This window comes from Diaphorina citri, unplaced genomic scaffold (assembly GCF_000475195.1).
Source record: "Diaphorina citri unplaced genomic scaffold, Diaci psyllid genome assembly version 1.1 scaffold1196, whole genome shotgun sequence".
Taxonomy (NCBI): domain Eukaryota; kingdom Metazoa; phylum Arthropoda; class Insecta; order Hemiptera; family Psyllidae; genus Diaphorina; species Diaphorina citri.
Window position 1 is genome coordinate 60,828 of NW_007378625.1, and position 20,016 is coordinate 80,843.

The window sequence follows — 20,016 nt, forward strand, 5'->3', positions numbered from 1 at the left end:
CAGTTATTGTGGATTTCCCCCTCATATAAAGTTTCTACCGTTTTGGTCAAAGGGAAAAATCTGGCCTCTGACTTTCAGTGAAAAGTTCAATAGATTAATTTGTTATACCTACCTCGTTTATAGCGTGATCGTCTAAGATCTGAGGCTAAAAAATCCTATTAGGGCAACAGTAACATGGACATACTTTGTTCTTTGTGTTGTTATGGATACTGACTTGAATATCTCGTGAGGCAAATCAGGCTTAAGGATACCTAGCTGAAGATCTTTGAATCCCTGGGAAAATGCTCAAAATCTTTATGACTAGAAAACAGACAGTTATTGTGGATTTCCCCCTCATATAAAGTTTCTACCGTTTTGGTCAAAGGGAAAAATCTGGCCTCTGACTTTCAGTGAAAAGTTCAATAGATTAATTTTTTATACTACCTCGTTTATAGCGTGATCGTCTAAGATCTGAGGCTAAAAAATCCTATTAAGGCAACAGTTTAAAATGTTTGGACGTGTACCCAATAGGATAATGTTTCTGATTTTAGAATCAGAAAAGTCTTCACGACACAGTTAACACAGTGGACAAGGTGACAGTCAAGAGAAGCAAAGGTCTTTAGGGCAACAGTTTAAAATGTTTGGACGTGTACCCAATAGGACAATGTTTCTGATTTTAGAATCAGAAAAGTCTTCACGACACAGTTAACACAGTGGACAAGGTGACAGTCAAGAGAAGCAAAGGTCTTTACGAGGAGGTACCCACCACACATTTGGTTCCAGGAGACATCATTGTGATCCCCAAACATGGCTGTACCCTGGCTTGTGATGCTACACTGCTACAAGGCAACTGTATTGTCAATGAGAGCATGCTTACTGGTAAGTTATTGGTGAATCAAAGGCTTGGGAACTAGTCTAACACCCATATTTATGAACAAAATGCTGGCTCTTAAGTTCGTGCTAAGCATAATCTCAAGGCATTTGATTGGTCAATTTTGACTCCTGTCCAAGGCGTGGGAACTAGCTTAGGAAACTTGGAAAGTGGCGGGCCTGCCTTGTAAGCGCTAGGTCGCCGGTTCGCCGGGGCAGGCTTTAACCTCAACAGATCTATAAGGTTTATCATCGGAACAGCTAGATTTGTGGATTCGAATAAGCTTTAACTCAACTTTTAGGGGTGTTTGCCCTACATCTAAGCCTCAAGGTGGGCTTTTTGTGTGCGGAGTTAAGCTGATTCCTAACGGAGATCGAAGATCCGGGCAATTTTCAGTAGCTTTTCAGAACAGCTTCCTCCTATCCTGTTCTCCTTCTCTCTTTGATTTCGCGACCATAACACCTCCGTTGTTACAATCCTCTTTATCAAACCTCTTTAAAAATATCTTTGTTTTCAGGCGAAAGTGTCCCGGTCATGAAAACAGCCCTGCCGTCTCAGAGTGACTTCTACAACGAGAAGGAAGATGATTAAATACGAGTGTAAGAGCCGTATTTATGAAGAAAAATGCTCTCAAGCTGCACTAAATCATTGACTCCCCAGCCTTGTTAGCTTGCCTTGTACACGCTAGGTCACGAGTTCCCTTCCCGCCCGGGCGGGCTTTATCCTCAACAGATTAGGTTGGTTCTCGGAACAGCTTGATTCGTATAAGCTTACCTCAAATTTTACCCCTACACCTAAGCCTCAAGGTGGGCTCTTTGTGAGCTCATAGCTCTGTTAGAGAGCTCGAACATTCGGGCGATCTTCAGTAGCTTTTCGGAACAGATTCCTCCATCCTGTACTTCTCTCTTCCATTTCGGGACAATATCTTTGTTTTCAGGCGAAAGTGTCCCGGTCATGAAAACAGCCCTGCCGTCTCAGAGTGACTTCTACAACGAGAAGGAAGATGTGAGCCGAGAGTTCTGTAGCATCTCCATTCACCTCTACAGTAGCTAACATCTCCTGTGTACTCCGGATCATACGGGAAGGTAGAGCTGCATTGGTTACATCATTTGGTATCTTCAAGTTCATGGTGCTCTATTCATTATGTGGGAAGATGTGAACCATACACTGTACTGTGGTACCGTTATACTCCAGGCGCGATATCATGGGGATGAATATCTTCCTTGGGAACTAGTCTAAGAGCCGTATTTATGAAGAAAAATGCTCTCAAACTGCACTAAATCATTGACTCCCCAGCCTTGTTAGCTTGATTTTTAGCGCGCCTGCCTTGTAGGCGCTTGGTCACGAGTTCCCTTCCCGCCCGGGCGGGCTTTATCCTCAACAGATTAGGTTGGTTCTCGGAACAGCTTGATTCGTATAAGCTTACCTCAAATTTTACCCCTACACCTAAGCCTCAAGGTGGGCTCTTTGTGAGCTCATAGCTCTGTTAGAGAGCTCGAAGATTCGCGATCTTCAGTAGGTTTTCGGAGCAGATTCCTCCATCCTGTACTTCTCTCTTCCATTTCGGGACAATAATACCTCCGGTGTTACAGTTCTCTTTATCAAACCTCTTTGAAAATATCTTTGTTTTCAGGCGAAAGTGTCCCGGTCATGAAAACAGCCCTGCCGTCTCAGAGTGACTTCTACAACGAGAAGGAAGATGTGAACCATACACTGTACTGTGGTACCGTTATACTCCAGGCGCGATATCATGGGGATGAATATCTTCACGCAGTTGTTATCAGAACAGGTGAGCATTTCCGGGACTCTCTCAGAAGTTATAACATTAGAAGTTTATTGTTAGTAGAATTCAGTCCAAGTTTCTAGTCCTTTTTGGATGCGGATTGGATAATAGTGTTACTGGATGCCAAAAGAGATTTGATTCCAATTGCATAGGACATTAGACTCGTAACTCTGGGACTGCGGTTCGAATTTTATCAGGGACATGAAAGTAGGATGACATTTTGTAAGATAAAGTACAGATTGATTCATTTCCACGATAAGAAGTTCATAGAATTTAATGTTTCGTTGTTTATGGATTCGATTCACTTTAATCCAGTACACATGCTACAATATGTCGTGTCCATATTTGTGCAAATTTCACTTGTTTATAATGTTTATACCCGTAATTTATACAAATATCGCGTACACACGCAACAATCTATTAGAGGACCGGGTTTGGAAAGCATGTAGCAGGATGTATACCGAGGTTAACCAATTCTAAAACGACTGTGTATGCTGTCTATTTACACAGGTTTCCAGACAGCTAAGGGTGCCCTGGTTCGATCCATTCTGTATCCTCCACCAGCGGATTTCAAATTTGACCAGGACTCCTACAAGTTCATCTGGGTTCTAGCGTCCATTGCCCTGTGTGGATCTTTGTTTACCATAATCATGAAGGTAGGTAAACCAGATATACACTGGCTTGACTTGGACGCGAACCACCAACCTCCAGAACAGGTAGGTAATTGACACCAATTTCATTGTTGAGACAACCATTTAAGATCATTATTTTATGGAAGGCCAGGCAAATAAGGCATCCAGTACTTGGTACGACAATTTTATGGGCATATAACTTGTTTTGGAGACCTGAGTGTTCTGACATTAGTTAAGCCTTTTTAGTCCTGACCCTAATTATTGTGTTCAATTGTAATCTACTTCGCTTTTAACCCCATTTTTGGCGCCACTTTTCAGGAAATCTTCGGGTACCGGAAATGCACAGGGTACTGTATCGTGACTTGGGTCCTGTATTTGCTAACCTTGGGCATTCGTGTTCAATTGTAATCTACTTCACTTTTAACCCCATTTTTGGTGCCACTTTTCAGGAAATCTTCGGGTACCGGAAATGCACAGGGTACTGTATCGTGACTTGGGTGCTATATTTGCTAACCTTGGGCATTCTCCGCCTGGTATTTCATTGGTATCCACATTGGCAACTTTACTTCACACATCAGAGGTGTGCCCTTTCTCAATCGGAAAAGGTTTTGATCGTGGTAAGTACCTCTTTTGGGCATTCTCCGCCTGGTATTTCACTGGTATCCACATTGGCAACTTTACTTCACACATCAGAGGTGTGCTCTTTCTCAATCGGAAAAGGTTTTGATCGTGGTAAGTACCTCTCGTCCAACTTTCTACATATTTTCATACTACGTCAAATAAGGAAAGTAAAAACTGACCCCACATTGTAGGTATACTGATGTTCATAGTCGTGTTTTAAGAAATTTCCTCATTTCCTATCGTCCTGACGATAAAGGTTTAATTTTCACTGCATTGAGAACTGGTTCATACAACGTGTTGTCGCCGCTGGCTATATTTAACGTTCTCAATTTCAGGATACGTATGAAAATACTGATGTTCATAGTCGTGTTTTGAGAAATTTCCTCATTTTCTATCGTCCTGACGATAAAGGTTTAATTTTCACTGCATTGAGAACTGGTTCATTCAACGTGTTGTCGCCGCTGGCTATATTTAACGTTCTCAATTTCAGGATACGTATGAAAAACTGTTCAAATCCTATTTCGTTTTGAGAACGATAAAGGTTTAATTTTCACTGCATTGAGAACTGGTTCATTCAACGTGTTGTCGCCGCTGGCTATATTTAACGTTCTCGATTTCAGGATACGTATGAAAAACTGTTCAAATCCTATTTCATCAAGACCGTCAACACTATTTCCATTCCAGAATTCGGGTAAGTAGAACCCGTAATTTATACCAATATCGCGTACACACGCAACAATCTATTAAAGGACCGGGTTGGAAAGCATGTAGCAGGATGTATACCGAGCTTAACCAATTCTAAAACGACTGTGTATGCTGTCTATTTACACAGGTTTCCAGACAGCTAAGGGTGCCCTGGTTCGATCCATTCTGTATCCTCCACCAGCGGATTTCAAATTCGACCAGGACTCCTACAAGTTCATCTGGGTTCTAGCGTCCATTGCCTTGTGTGGATCTTTGTTTACCATAATCATGAAGGTAGGTAAATCAGAGATACACTGTTTTAAATTTTTTGACTTGACTTGGACTCGAACAACTCACCTCCAAATCTAAAGTTGACCTAGGTCCTCGACACTAAATAGGAAGTATTAGAATGCTCTTTTCTGAATGGACAAGATATGAGATATATGCTGGACACAGAAAGTAAAGTAAGTAATACGAAGTATTGAGGGCCTTCTTGCCCATCTGATGAGGGACTTACTACAGGTCCTTCAGGCTTGGTATGGTACGACACAGACCCCAAGAGTCTAGTGTAGCAGTTGTTTCATTGCTACGAAATAAAAACGACAATAGAACACCTTTTTCTCAAGTCCCATGCTCTAAGCACTACATTACAGATGTGGGTTCCTAATCATGTTATAGGCCGGGCAACGTTTCGAACTCTTGACGTTCGCGTGCCTCCCGGCACGCTTGATACCTGCTGATTCTTTCTAGAGCAACTAAAGTTAATTCGTTGGTCCTACTTTCAATCCTTCCACAGATCTTGCGTGGCAGATCACTGTGGGACATCGTAATCAAGTCTCTGGACATCATTACCATTGTCATACCACCAGCTCTGCCTGCCACCATGACTGTGGGTAAGCTGTATGCTCTAACGCGGCTTAAGAAATACAACATCTCATGTATCAACTCCAGAGTCATCAATGTATCCGGATCCATCAACTGTGTTTGCTTTGACAAGGTTTGTGAATAGAGAACCACAAAGATTCGAGAAAAATCCGACACGACGCGAAGCGACGATCATGGGAAAGAATTCTACTAAAAATCCAAGTCTGATAAAATCTTGGCAGGTGACAGGGTCGCTATAATAATTATGTCATAATGTGACAAACAACATAAACATTAGGTATGATGTAATTTTGTTTGTCACATTATAATGATTATGTTATGAAGGTATAAGTACCTAGTTATTCTAATTATTTCTTTTGGTACAAACTTAGAAAATAATTAGTCCCAGTTACCAATGGTTCACACTGAAGTTAAGCAACGTTGAGCGCGGTTGGTATCTAGACGGGTGATCAAATGGGTAATCGCGTGCTGTTGGCTTTTCCCAGCCCCACCGAAGCTGGGTGAGGTTAATGTGAGGTGGGTCGCTTAGATACATCTTTTTTTTTTTTAATACCTCGGAGGATGATATTAGAGAGAGAAACGAGTTAGGTGAAACAAAACAAAAGATAGCCTTACAAATACTTTGTTAAGTTAAACTCAACAAAAGATGACATTACAAAATACTTTGTTAAGTTAAACTCAACAAAAGATGGCATTACAAAATAGTTTGTTAAGTTATACTCAACAAAAGATAGCCTTATAAAATACTTTGGCGAAGCCAGTAATGAAAATACTAAAACTAAATAGACATGATTAAATTTATGCAAGGAACGTAAAAAAAGTTGGGGCTTGGGACAAAAATTTGGGACATGGAAAAAACAGTAATCAAGGTGGGATTAATGCGAACTTTGCATTGCATTTTTACCTCATACATGCAAAGGCTGACACAGGTCAGCCACTGGTTTATGTGTGTGACTTTATATGTTATTTATGTAGTCATCATCACCCTCTTCATCACTGTAATCATCCAAATTGTTTCTCTTGTCTTCATTTGTGATGAGTTCGATCATTGTTGGAAATAGACTGCAGCCTGCGAATGCCCCGATTGTCACCCATTCAGATACCAACCACGCGGACACACAGCTTAACTTCAGTGATCTATTGGTAACTGGTACATTCAAAGAGATATCGTCGCTGGCTATACTAAAATAGAAGATATATAGCTGTTGCTACTCTTTTCAACATCTGCAAAATTAGTGAAGTAATTCGACTTTATAGGCATCAGCTTTGAGAAAGCGATTCAAAATACATTGTCAAGTTAAACTCAACAAAAGATAGCCTTATAAATTACTTTGGCAAAGCCATAAATGAAAATATTAAAACTAAATAGACAGGATTAAATTTATGTAAGGAACGTAAAAAAAGTTGGGGTTTGGGACATGGAAAACACACAGTAATCAAGGTGGGATGTTAGTGTGACCTTTACAAAAGGACTGATTCATTATTTATACATACAAAGCCACACTACCACAGTATTACTAAGTGCCTCCTTTGCAATCAATTCCCATTTTTCACTAATCTTGTTACACTGGTAATACCACTATTGGTGTCTAGCTACTCAAATGTCCTGACGAGGCTGAGTAGTTTGATCCTAAGTAATTTCCCCATCTTGTTACACTGGTAATACCACCATTGGTGTCTAGCTACTCAAATGTCCTGACGAGGCTGAGTAGTTTGATCCTAAGTAATTTCCCCATTCTTTTCTCACAGGGCAATGATCGAACTCATCACAAATGAAGACAAGAGAAACAATTTGGATGATTACAGTGATGAAGAGGGTGATTACTCCTGATAGGATAGGATCTGACTGCATTACCTCAGGCAGAATACCGGCAGTACAGTACAGGATAGAACCTCGCTTCCTAGGTAGCTCTCTGAAATTCGGATCAAAATCCTGTTATTTTCCCTATCCCCAAAGTATTTGACAACCAGCAACGATAGCACTTTGAATACACCAGTTCCCAATAGATCACTGTTGTTAAACAATGTTGCGCGCGGTTAATATCTGGATGGGTGACTATCTGCGTAATTGCATGTAGCTGGCTTTTTTCGGCTCCACTCAGGCTTTGGTTAGCCTTTATATCTTCTTAATTTCCTTGTTTCTTGCCCACATCAAACCTAATGTCTTCATATCGATATCTTGGTCTTCCCTTTGGTCTTGTACCTACCATTTTCATATCATAAACTTTCTTAGGTAACCTCTCGTCATTCCATAACCATAATATTATCAGCTTAGGAAAAGATCTCTATTCTGTAAAATGTTATTTAAATAAATAAATAAATAAATAAAATTCATCCTCATAACATGTCCGAAACTTCTACCAAACAAAACACTATAATTCGTACTTACTTCTCAAGCCGAATCTGATAGCCCACACTGGAGCCTGGTCTACCACACTGTTCATCTCTCTCCTGGGCCACTCGCTCCGCTATAGCTATGGCAGAGATACGCCGAGGCTGAGTCACCATAATGCAACACTCTGAGCCTCGGTTCCGGGCGATCTCATCGTCCAGAATAAACTGAGGGACCTGGGTAGTCTTACCACAACCTGTAGAAGTGTAGATGATGGCTTTTCAACATCTGCAAAATTAGTGAAGTAATTCGACTTTATAGGCATCAGCTTTGAGAAAGCGATTTATTGCTCTCGCACTAAATTTGGTAATTATTCAAAAGCGATGACAATGAAAAGAAAGATCCTTTTTGTGTTTAACCTAACCCTATAATAACACTGCTCAAATTTTGAAAGCTCTCTTTTGGCGTTTAACCTAACCCTATAATAACACTCTCACTGCTCAAGTGCTCATATGTGACAGCTCCTTTTTGTAGCAATTTTGCTCACGACAGGTGAGCAGTTCCGGGACTCTCTCAGAAGTTATAACATTAAAATCAGAAGTTTATTGTTAGTAGAATTCAGTCCAAGTTTCCAGTCCTTTTTGGATGCGGATTGGATAATAGTGTTACTGGATGCCAAAAGAGATTTGATTCCAATTGCATAGGGCATTAGACTTCAGTCCTTTTTGGATGCGGATTGGATAATAGTGTTATTGGATGCCAAAAGAGATTTGATTCCAATTGCATAGGACATTAGACTCGTAACTCTGGGACTGCGGTTCGAATCTTATCAGGGACATGAGAGTAGGATGACATTTTGTAAGATAAAGTACAGATTAATTCATTTTCACGATAAGAAGTTCATAGAATTTAATGTTTCGTTGTTTATGGATTCGATTCACTTTAATCCAGTACACATGCTACAATATGTCGTGTGCATTAGACTCGTAACTCTGGGACTGCGGTTCGAATCTTATCAGGGACATGAAAGTAGGATGACATTTTGTAAGAAAGTAGGATGACAGATTAATTCATTTTCACGATAAGAAGTTCGTAGAATTTAATGTTTCGTTGTTTATGGATTCGATTCACTTTAATCCAGTACACATGCTACAATATGTCGTGTCGATATTTGTGCAAATTTCACTTGTTTATACCCGTAATTTATACAAATATCGCGTACACACGCAACAATCTATTAAAGAACCGGGTTGGAAAGATGTAGCAGGATGTATACCGAGCTTAACCAATTCTAAAACGACTGTGTATGCTGTCTATTTACACAGGTTTCCAGACAGCTAAGGGTGCCCTGGTTCGATCCATTCTGTATCCTCCACCAGCGGATTTCAAATTCGACCAGGACTCCTATAAGTTCATCTGGGTTCTAGCGTCCATTGCCTTGTGTGGATCTTTGTTTACCATAATCATGAAGGTAGGTAAACCAGATATACACTGGCTTGACTTGGACGCGAACCATCAAGCTCCAGATCTAAAGTTGACCCAGAACCTAATTATGAAGTACATATTAGACTGATCTTTTCTGGATGGACAAGATATGAGATATATGCTGGACACGGAAAGTAAAGTAAGTAATATATAAGAAGTTTTGAGGGTCTTCTTGCCCATCTGATGAGGGACTTACTACAGGCCCTTCAGGCTTGGTATGGTACGACACAGACCCCAAGAGTCTAGTGTAGCAGTTGTTTCATTGCTACGAAATAAAAATGACAATAGAACACCTTTTTCTCAAGTCCCATGCTCTAAGCACTCCATTACTGATGTGGGTTCCTAATCATGTTATAGGCCGGGCAACGTTTCGAACTCTTGACGTTCGCGTGCCTCCCGGCACGCTTGATACCTGCTGAGCCACTTGATTGCAATTGAGGTTTTCTCACTTCAGTAGGATGAATAAGTATAAGTATGTTTGTTTTGTATTTTATTGTAATACAATTTAGCGACAATGAATGAATGAATGGATGCATTGTTTGTATGTGCCTTCATAATGTTAAAATATTACGTTAATTAAATTTAATATGTTTATTAAATTCTGTAATGAATGGATGCATTGTTTGTATGTGCCTTCATAATGTCAAAATATTACGTTAATTAAATTTAATATGTTTATTAAATTCTGTTAACATGCTGAATACGTACTCTGAAAAAATAATTGAAATTAACGATTATAAGGCATTCGGCGGTCTTTGCATTTCTCACTATTCGCCCTGGTTAAAAAGTAGGTTCTAAAAACTATGATTTGTTTTATATACATACGCCCACTTTGTTTATTATATTGATCACTTGATTTAATCAGATGATTACAAATCAGTCTGATCTTGTTTTCAGGATACAGGAGAATTATATTTATATCGGCGTTCTTTGCATTTCTCACTATTCGCCCTGGTTAAAAAGTAGGTTCTAGAAACTATGATTTGTTTTATATACGCCCACTTTGTTTATTATATTGATCACTTGATTTAATCAGATGATTACAAATCAGTCTGATCTTGTTTTCAGGATACAGGAGAATTCTTTGCATTTCTCACTATTCGCCCTGGTTAAAAAGTAGGTTCTAGAAACTATGATTTGTTTTATATACGCACGCCCACTTTGTTTATTATATTGATCACTTGATTTAATCAGATGATTACAAATCAGTCTGATCTTGTTTTCAGGATACAGGAGAACAATAATTCGGAATACCCTGTTAAGACTACCAAATTCATTCGGATTTACCTTTGTGATGGAACTTCCAAAGGTAAATGAAGAACTGAAGAAGAGACCTACCCGAGGCGTTCTTGGTCTTTAGCCCTATTTATGATTGTCTTTTCGATCAAGTTTATTTATTCATTTTTACTTTCCTTATCCTATAGGAAGGAAAGTAATGTAATCGGTCAAAATTTCGATGGTCAGTTTTTAGTGCCAAAACACGTTTTGAGGTCCCTAGAGCCTAAATCCAAAGTTTCAGCCATTGGTCCGTCAAATTCATTCGGATTTACCTTTGTGATGGAACTTCCAAAGGTAAATGAAGAAGAGACCTACCCGAGGCGTTCTTGGTCTTCAGCCCTATTTATGATTGTCTTTTCGATCAAGTTTATTTATACATTTTTTCAAGAGGTTTGATAGAGAAAACAGTAACAGCCAAGGTCTTATCGTCCCGAAATCGAAGAGAAAAGGAAGACAGGATAAGAGAAAGCCAGCCATTCCGAGAACGAACCTTATCCGTTCAGGATGAAATCCACCCCGTAGATACTATTTGATTGAGTGGAATTTTCGGCACCCTATCGTACGTCATACCAAAGATTGTAACCATTAAAAACCATGCTATTTTCAGAGGTGACAGAACTGAAGGTGATCAATGTGAAGAAGTTAATGTACGTATGGAAGGAAGGGAGCGATCTTGCCCAGCTGCAACATTTTCGCTTTGAGTACCACTTCATCGAGTCTGGTCCGTTGTATTTCAGGCAAAGGATAATCCTGGAATGTCTGCTCCCGGGCTCTCGAATACAAATGATAGCACACACCTTTTCTACTGCTTGAAATTGACTATTGAGTAATTTTTCCATGAACTATTTATGGTAAAGTTGTCTGGCTGGGAGACTTTAAACAGGGAAAATCATAGGTGGTATTGTTGTTTTCTACTGCTTGAAATTGACTATTGAGTAATTTTTCCATGAACTATTTATGGTAAAGTTGTCTGGCTGGGAGACTTTAAACAGGGAGTAGACCGGCCTGAAATTTCCCTGAAAAAAAAAGGCAAAAGTTGAGTGGATAACGCCACTGGTCGCGGGTTCGATGGGCGGATTTTATCCTGAACAGATGAGGTTTGTTTTCGGAACGCCTGTCTTCCTTCTCTTCGCTTCAGGGACGATAAGACCTTAGCAGTTACAGTTCCCTCTGTTTTTTTTTTTTTTTTTTTGTTTTCTACTGCTTGAAATTGACTATTGAGTAATTTTTCCATGAATTATTTATGGTAAAGTTGTCTGGCTGGGAGACTTTAAACAGGGAGTAGACCAGCCTGAAATTTCCCTGAAAAAAAAAAAGAAAAAAAGAAGCAAAAGTTGAGTGGATAACGCCCCTGGTCGCAGGTTCGATGGACGGATTTTATCCTGAACAGATGAGGTTCGTTTTCGGAACGCCTGACTTTCCCCTGTCTTCCTTCTGTCTTCGCTTCAGGGACGATAAGACCTTAGCAGTTACAGTTCCCTCTATCAAATCTCTGAAAAGTCTATTCTCTCACGCCAGCCTGTTACCTTTGAGTTTCATGTAGTACATGAGGAACGGTGAGTCAAAGGTGGCCTGATTGTTATTGACAGATTTGGGATGAATGCAGACTTTGCCATCGTCTGGAGTTATGATGGAAGAGAAGTGCTTATTCATTTTATGAACAGATGAGGTTCGTTTTCGGAACGCCTGTCTTCCTTCTCTCTTCGCTTCAGGGACGATAAGACCTTAGCAGTTACAGTTCCCTCTATCAAACCTCTGAAAAGTCTATTCTCTCACGCCTGTTACCTTTGAGTTTCATGTAGTACATGAGGAACGGTGAGTCAAAGGCGGCCTGATTGTTATTGACAGATTTGGGATGAATGCAGACTTTGCCATCGTCTGGAGTTATGATGGAAGAGAAGTGCTTATTCATTTTATTATTCCAGCGGGTACGTCTGGAAATGAGAGCGTAAATTAATCAAACGTGCCGGGAGGCGCGCGAACGTCAAGAGTTCGAAGCGCCACCCGGCCTATATTAATTAAAAATGAGGGGAAACGTAACAAAAGCATGTAACATTCTCAGATATGTACCAAAATAACATATGCATTACTCTCAGCAGCGATATATGAACGGAATTTATGACAAACAGCATACTAGCTTGGAAAAAAAAAGTCATTTCCTCTCCCGCTCTCTTTCATTTTTTCACGTCGTTGTTGGGATTCGAACCAGCAACTGAATTATCTGAATTATTCTCAGGTACTTTCGGGATAGGGCTGAAAAGCTTTTTCACTTTGATGTAAATAAATGAGGCCTGTTTAAACTGTTGGCATAATGGGACTTTTTAGTCTTAGCCGACAGTATAAATAAGCATACTAGGTTGGAAAAAAAAAGTCATTTCCTCTCCCGCTCTCTTTCATTTTTTCACGTCGTTGTTGGGATTCGAACCAGCAACTAAATTATCTGAATTATTACTTTTGGGATAGGGCTGAAAAGCTTCTTTACTTTGATGTAAATAAATGAGGCCTGTTTAAACTGTTGGCATAATGGGACTTTTTAGTCTTGGCCGACAGTATAAATAAGGTATATTAAATAAATAAATAAAATGAAAATACTTCTGGGATCAACTATCTTAGAATGTCTCATAAACTCATAACTCACTTGATAACTCCAATATTCGGATACAACCCACTCGCGATGACTGCATTGACCAGCGCGTGATTGTCCGAGTTCAAATTCGACTCCTTGTTCTTCGGGTCGCGCGACGAAATAAAGTTCATCTCATGCATGGTGCGCGAGAATTGGTCCTTCATGTCGCGCAACAACAGGAGCGTGTTGTTTGTCAGGAAGTTCTCGCGACAATAGTCATGCGCGTAGTTGTGTTCGAGTGCCTGTTCCCAGCCTTGCATGGCGTTGATTAGGACCACATAGTCACTCTTGGCGCCCTGCGCTAGGATGTTCTTCTGCTTGTCGACATCTTTCTCCATGTTCTGTGAAGGCAGAGAGGTTAACAGTGAATTTGTATGATGGGATTTAGGTCTTTTTTTTCCCAAGAGAGTTCATAGAGGGAACTGTAACTGTTACGGTCTTATCGACCTGAAATCGAAGAGAGAAGGAAGACAGGATAGGAGAAAGCCAGCCGTTCCGAGAACGAACATTATCCGTTCAGGATAAAATTCGCCCGTATATTAAATAAATAAATAAAATGAAAATACTTCTGGGATCAACTATCTTAGAATGTCTCATAAACTCATAACTCACTTGATAACGCCAATATTCGGATACAACCCACTCGCGATGACTGCATTGACCAGCGCGTGATTGTCCGAGTTCAAATTCGACTCCTTGTTCTTCGGGTCGCGCGACGAAATAAAGTTCATCTCATGCATGGTGCGCGAGAATTGGTCCTTCATGTCGCGCAACAACAGGAGCGTGTTGTTCGTCAGGAAGTTCTCGCGACAGTAGTCATGCGCGTAGTTGTGTTCGAGTGCCTGTTCCCAGCCTTGCATGGCGTTGATTAGGACCACGTACGCGACGAAATAAAGTTCATCTCATGCATGGTGCGCGAGAACTGATCTTTCATGTCGCGCAACAACAGGAGCGTGTTGTTTGTCAGGAAGTTCTCGCGACAGTAGTCATGCGCGTAGTTGTGTTCGAGTGCCTGTTCCCAGCCTTGCATGGCGTTGATTAGAACCACGTAGTCACTCTTGGCGCCCTGCGCTAGGATGTTCTTCTGCTTGTCGACATCTTTCTCCATGTTCTGTGAAGGCAGAGAGGTTAACAGTGAATTTGTATGATGGGATTTAGGTCTTTTTTTTCCCCAAGAGGGTTGATAGAGGGAACTGTAACTGTTACGGTCTTATCGACCCGAAATCGAAGAGAGAAGGAAGACAGGATAGTGATGGGATTTAGGTCTTTTTTCCCAAGAGGGTTGATAGAGGGAACTGTAACTGTTACGGTCTTATCGACCCGAAATCGAAGAGAGAAGGAAGACAGGATAGGAGAAAGCCTTAATATTTCATGTTGCTGCTGAGATTCAAATTATAGATCACATGATACGAATAAATAATTGACTAGACTCACTTCTGGGATTTTTTGGGACAAAGATATTAAAAGACGAAAGCTTTCAAATGATGGCAGCTTTATTTTAAATTCCAGGGTCCCCAAGAGGGTTGATAGAGGGAACTGTAACTGTTACGGTCTTATCGACCCGAAATCGAAGAGAGAAGGAAGACAGGATAGGAGAAAGCCAGCCGTTCCGAGAACGAACATTATCCGTTCAGGATAAAATTCGCCCCGTGCGGTAATCGAACCGGCGGCCCAGCGCTTACAAGGCAGACGTACTACCAACCAATCTACCCTAGGCTGGCAAAAAACACATTTGAATCCGAAAAAAAAAACACATTTGAACCAATGCTAATATGACAAGCCAATAACTTTGACAGACTGATATAATATGCTATGCTATTCATAAACCGAACCCAAGTGTGTTAATAAACACCTCCTAAGTTCGCTTACCATAGGACAATAGAAAGCGTCCTTAAACCCAAGACTGGCAGCCACGGTAAACACAGGATCTACACAGGAGAATATCGAGGCCATGAGCAGCATTTTGCCTATCTGTGGATATTTGAATCCGAAAAAAAAACACATTTGAACCAATGCTAATATGATAAGCCAATAACTTTGACAGACTGATATAATATGCTATTCATAAACCGAACCTAAGTGTGTTAATAAACACCTCCTAGGTTCGCTTACCATAGGACAATAGAAAGCGTCTTTAAACCCAAGACTGGCAGCCACGGTAAACACAGGATCTACACAGGAGAATATCGAGGCCATGAGCAGCATTTTGCCTATCTGTGGATCCAGGGGCAACTTGGCTAGATGATAGCCCAGAGGGGTCAGATGTTCATCGTCATCCAGGGCATCAATCAGACGGAGTAGTTTGAGTGAGAGTTGTACTGAGGCGGGATCAGGAGGGTCTAACACTGTGGAGGTGAAAATGAGAAAAGTTGATTAGAATAGAATAGAATATACCTTGTTTAGGTACCCATACATACGGAGTGAATGCCGTATTTAACATGACTTTGAAGCGCCGCGAAACCATTTTGAATTTTTTGGACTCAAGAGTTCTTACCTTACAACAGATACATATTTGAAAGTCGATCTCTCTCGTAATTAAAAGGAATTTATTGTGTTAAGCATACTTAAAAGCTTGTCACAAATATCGTTCCCCAACACCTATATAAATTTTATGACCTACAGATCCAAAGACCAACGCTTTAACCACTGCACCACTAAGAATAGAATATACCTTGTTTAGGTACCCATACATACGGAGTTAAGGCCGTATTTAACATGACTTTGAAGCGCCGCGAAACCATTTTCCGTATTTAACATGGCTTTGAAGCGCCGCGAAACCATTTTGAATTTTTTGGACTCAAGACCTCAAGAGTTCTTACCTTACAACAGAACAACAGATACATATTTGAAAGTCGATCTCTCTCGTAATTAAAAGGAATTTGTTGTGTTAAGCATACTTAAATGCTTCACTAATGGCCTGCTGCATATTTGCTGATGCTCGAGCATTTTCATTATATATTGTAGGTGTATGATGTTTTTGTAAATAAATAATACTTAAATGCTTGTCACAAATATCGTTCCCCAACACCTAGATATAAATTTTATGAGTTGTCTTGGATTCGAACCACCAACCTACAGATCCAAAGACCAACGCTTTAACCACTGCACCACTAAGGTTGGTTTCTCTCTCGTAAGTACTTACATTTCTGAAGGAAGGGCATAAATTTTATGAGTTGTCTTGGACTCGAACCACCAACCTACAGATCCGAAGTCCAACGCTTTAACCACTGCACCACTAAGGTTGGTTTCTTTCTCGTAAGTACTTACATTTCTGAAGGAAAGGAGCGATCTTGCCTAGCTGCAACATTTTCGCTTTGAGTACCACCTCATCGAGTCTGGTCCGTTGTATTTCAGGCAAGGGATAATCCTGGAATGTCTGCTCCCGGGCTCTCGAATACAAATGATAGCACACACCTTCCTGAACTCTGAGGGAGAGAAAGACGAGAAGACACAGGTTATTATTATTATATTTGAAGGCATAATGGCAAGATTCCCACACAGTGAGCTCTTCCTGCCAACTAAAAGTATAACAGGATCAAAAATTTATATTAAAATAAATGTAGTTCATCCTAATTCCTGCTTAGCTAGGAAGGTCTGCCTCACAAGCACTAGATCGCGGGTTCGACTTCCGTTCGGAGAGACCTTTATCCTAAACAGATAAGGTCTGCTCACGGGTGGCTTTCTTCTATCCTGTCCTACTTTTTTCTTCGATTCAGGACAGTAAGATCTCCGTTGTTAGAGGTTCCTCTATCCAACCTATTAAAGAAGCTAAGCTGAAAAGTATCTTTGTAGAATTCTTACAGCATGCTTTCTTTTTTCAACATAAGGAATTCAGGTTGACTGCAAAGGAATATAGCTCAACAAACAATGGTGCGTTTAATCCCTCAACTGTCACAGAGTTACCAACCTGCCAGCACGTCCTCTTCTCTGTTTAGCATTAGCCAGACTGATCCACTCTGGTTTCAACGTGGCTATGTTATTAGCACACACCTTCCTGAACTCTGAGGGAGAGAAAGACGAGAAGACACAGGTTATTGTTATTATTATATTTGAAGGCATAATGGCAAGATTCCCACACAGTGAGCTCTTCCACCCAACAGGATCAAAAAAATTTTCAACATAAGGAATTCAGGTTCACTGCAAAGGAATACAGCTCAACAAACAATGGTGCGTTTAACCCCTCAACTGCCACAGAGTTACCAACCTGCCAGCACGTCCTCTTCTCTGTTTAGCATTAGCCAGACTGATCCACTCTGGTTTCAACGTGGCTATGTTATCCTTCACATCGAAGTTGCTCATCTTGGTCTTGCCACAGTCTACCACATACACGATATCATCTATCGTGATGGAGGTCTCCGCTATGTTGGTAGCTAGCACGATCTTACGAACACCTGTGGCGAGGAAGATAAAATCAGATTAAAACGTGAAATTGAAAAAGAGAGAGGAAAAACTGAGTGGGGCTGGAAATAGACTGCAGCCTGCGAATGCCCCGATTGTCACCCATTCAGATACCAACCACGCGGAACACAGCTTAACTTCAGTGATCTATTGGTAACTGGTACATTCAAAGAGATATCGTCGCTGGCTATACTAAAATAGAAGATATATAGCTGAATTATTGATCCCAAAGGCAAGGTAAACCAAGACCCAACTCTTATCATTGACAAATGGAATGCACATGAAAGCATAGTAGCCTTCAGCGTAGTTTAGCGACTAATCAAGTATTCGTTGACCATTGAAAATTTGACCGTCGAATTCAACCAATGCAAATACCTAACTCGAAGACACTTTTATTTTGCAGATGTTTGAGTCCACTGGATGGACATTGGAGGAACCAAATCTGAAAGAAGATTGCCATTATGAACTGCCCATTCCTGCCATTGTGAGACCACCATCTGGTGATGTAAGTCCACGAGATATTTTCTTGTTTACTTTATGTCTCATTTATTTAATGCTAAAAAAAAGTGCAAAGGAGTAATGAAAGTGCTCTCTAGCTAGTGTAAAGGGACTTTTCAGTCTCGTCCTAACAGTATAAATGAGGTGCATGCTATTCCAAATGAGGTTGCTGTGTTTTATGTCAATATAATTGATGCATCGGCTCAAACTCTTGAATTTGTTGTTGTTAACGTCTGCGACAACGCTCACTCCTCCTCTAGGAACTCTGCCACCTCAGCAGGACGCGTCCAGAGGTCAGGAGGCACTAATTGTGTGGGTTTAGAGCGCAGTGCCAGAAGGTGCGAACTCTTGAAGTTCGCTCCTTCTCGAAAGCTGAGTGGGCTTTAGGGGGTGATGTAAGTCCACGAGATCTTTTCTTGTTTACTTTATGTCTCATTTATTTAATGCTAAAAAAAAGTTCAAAGGAGTAATGAAAGTGCTCTCTAGCTAGTGTAAAGGGACTTTTCAGTCTCGTCCTAACAGTATAAATGAAGTGCATGCTATTCCAAATGAGGTTGCTGTGTTTTGTGTCAATATAATTGATGCATCGGCTCAAACTCTTGAAGTTGTTGTTGTTAACGTCTGCGACAACGCTCACTCCTCCTCAAGGAACTCTGCCACCTCAGCAGGACGCGTCCAGAGGTCAGGAGGCACTAACTGTGTGGGTTTAGAGCGCAGTGCCAGAAGGTGCGAACTCTTGAAGTTCGCTCCTTCTCGAAAGCTGAGTGGGCTTTAGGTTCTGGTTTCACGGGATCAGGTTTCTAATCCTGCCGTGCGACGTTGTGCTTTATGTAAGCTATAGCTAACCAACTATACTGCTGATACTCGTATGTTTTAAGAGCTTCACTGATGACATATATGTATAAGTATGAACTTTTCGGTACGAGATCTTTCAGATAGCCAAGCGTATGAAAACCACGAAGATTCGAGAAAAACCCGACACTACGCGAGTGTGGTGCCCCTTCAAGGCAAGAAACTGGGAGCCCCCATCAAGCATATTCAGAATACAAACGAGCATGTGAAATTGAAGCATGGAATGGCCACATGTCATTCGCTGACTCTCATTAATGGGGAATTATCTGGTGATCCGCTGGATTTGAAGGTGAGTGCCGTTGTGGCTATTTTTCCGAATTTTCCAGTACTTGCTAACAATTTTGCATCAGTAAATGGTTCTGAAAATGAATTATTGCAAGGCAAGGTAAACCAAGACCCAACTCCTATCATTGACAAATGGAATGCACATGAAAGCATAGTAGCCTTCAGCATAGTTTAGCGACTAATCAAGTAATCGTTGACCATTGAAAATTTGACCATCGAATTCAACCAATCCAAATACTTAACTCGAAGACACTTTTATTTTGCAGATGTTTGAGTCCACTGGATGGACATTGGAGGAACCAAATCTGAAAGAAGATTGCCATTATGCATTGAATTATTGATCCCAAAGGCAAGGTAAACCAAGACCCAACTCCTATCATTGACAAATGGAATGCACATGAAAGCATAGTTGCCTTCAGCATAGTTTAGCGACTAATCAAGTAATCGTTGACCATTGAAAATTTGACCGTCGAATTCAACCAATCCAAATACCTAACTCGAAGACACTTTTATTTTGCAGATGTTTGAGTCCACTGGATGGACATTGGAGGAACCAAATCTGAAAGAAGATTGCCATTATGAACTGCCCATTCCTGCCATTGTGAGACCACCATCGGGTGATGTAAGTCCACGAGATCTTTTCTTGTTTACTTTATGTCTCATTTATTTAATGCTAAAAAAAAGTTCAAAGGAGTAATGAAAGTGCTCTCTAGCTAGTGTAAAGGGACTTTTCAGTCTCGTCCTAACAGTATAAATGAAGTGCATGCTATTCCAAATGAGGTTGCTGTGTTTTGTGTCAATATAATT

At 40.6% G+C, this 20,016-nt stretch overlaps 2 protein-coding genes and 1 long non-coding RNA gene across 3 annotated transcripts in view; 2 read left to right on the plus strand and 1 right to left on the minus strand.

Annotated features, from left to right (window-relative positions):
- The window catches only part of LOC113469699 (probable cation-transporting ATPase 13A4), a 29,627-nt gene extending 18,264 nt beyond the window's left edge, over positions 1 to 11,363 (plus strand). The window contains exons 3-7 of the mRNA XM_026827558.1: positions 3,584 to 3,649; positions 3,896 to 3,997; positions 4,507 to 4,577; positions 10,499 to 10,581; positions 11,158 to 11,363. Of these exons, the coding sequence (XP_026683359.1) occupies positions 3,584 to 3,649; positions 3,896 to 3,997; positions 4,507 to 4,577; positions 10,499 to 10,581; positions 11,158 to 11,363 (528 nt within the window). The remainder of the gene's footprint in view (positions 1 to 3,583; positions 3,650 to 3,895; positions 3,998 to 4,506; positions 4,578 to 10,498; positions 10,582 to 11,157) is intronic.
- Positions 11,364 to 12,044: 681 nt separating this feature from the next.
- LOC103514650 (ATP-dependent RNA helicase DHX36-like) overlaps positions 12,045 to 20,016 on the minus strand; it is a 22,885-nt gene continuing 14,913 nt past the window's right edge. Inside the window, exons 9-13 of the mRNA XM_026827559.1 lie at positions 16,444 to 16,601; positions 15,289 to 15,521; positions 13,189 to 13,517; positions 12,336 to 12,484; positions 12,045 to 12,205 (exon numbers count right to left, since the gene is read on the minus strand). Coding sequence (XP_026683360.1) covers positions 12,060 to 12,205; positions 12,336 to 12,484; positions 13,189 to 13,517; positions 15,289 to 15,521; positions 16,444 to 16,601 — 1,015 coding nt within the window. The 3' untranslated portion in view covers positions 12,045 to 12,059. The remainder of the gene's footprint in view (positions 12,206 to 12,335; positions 12,485 to 13,188; positions 13,518 to 15,288; positions 15,522 to 16,443; positions 16,602 to 20,016) is intronic.
- LOC113469690 lies at positions 19,064 to 19,520 on the plus strand. Its single transcript, XR_003393024.1, has 2 exons — positions 19,064 to 19,213; positions 19,476 to 19,520. It is a non-coding gene; the product is annotated as an uncharacterized LOC113469690 (long non-coding RNA).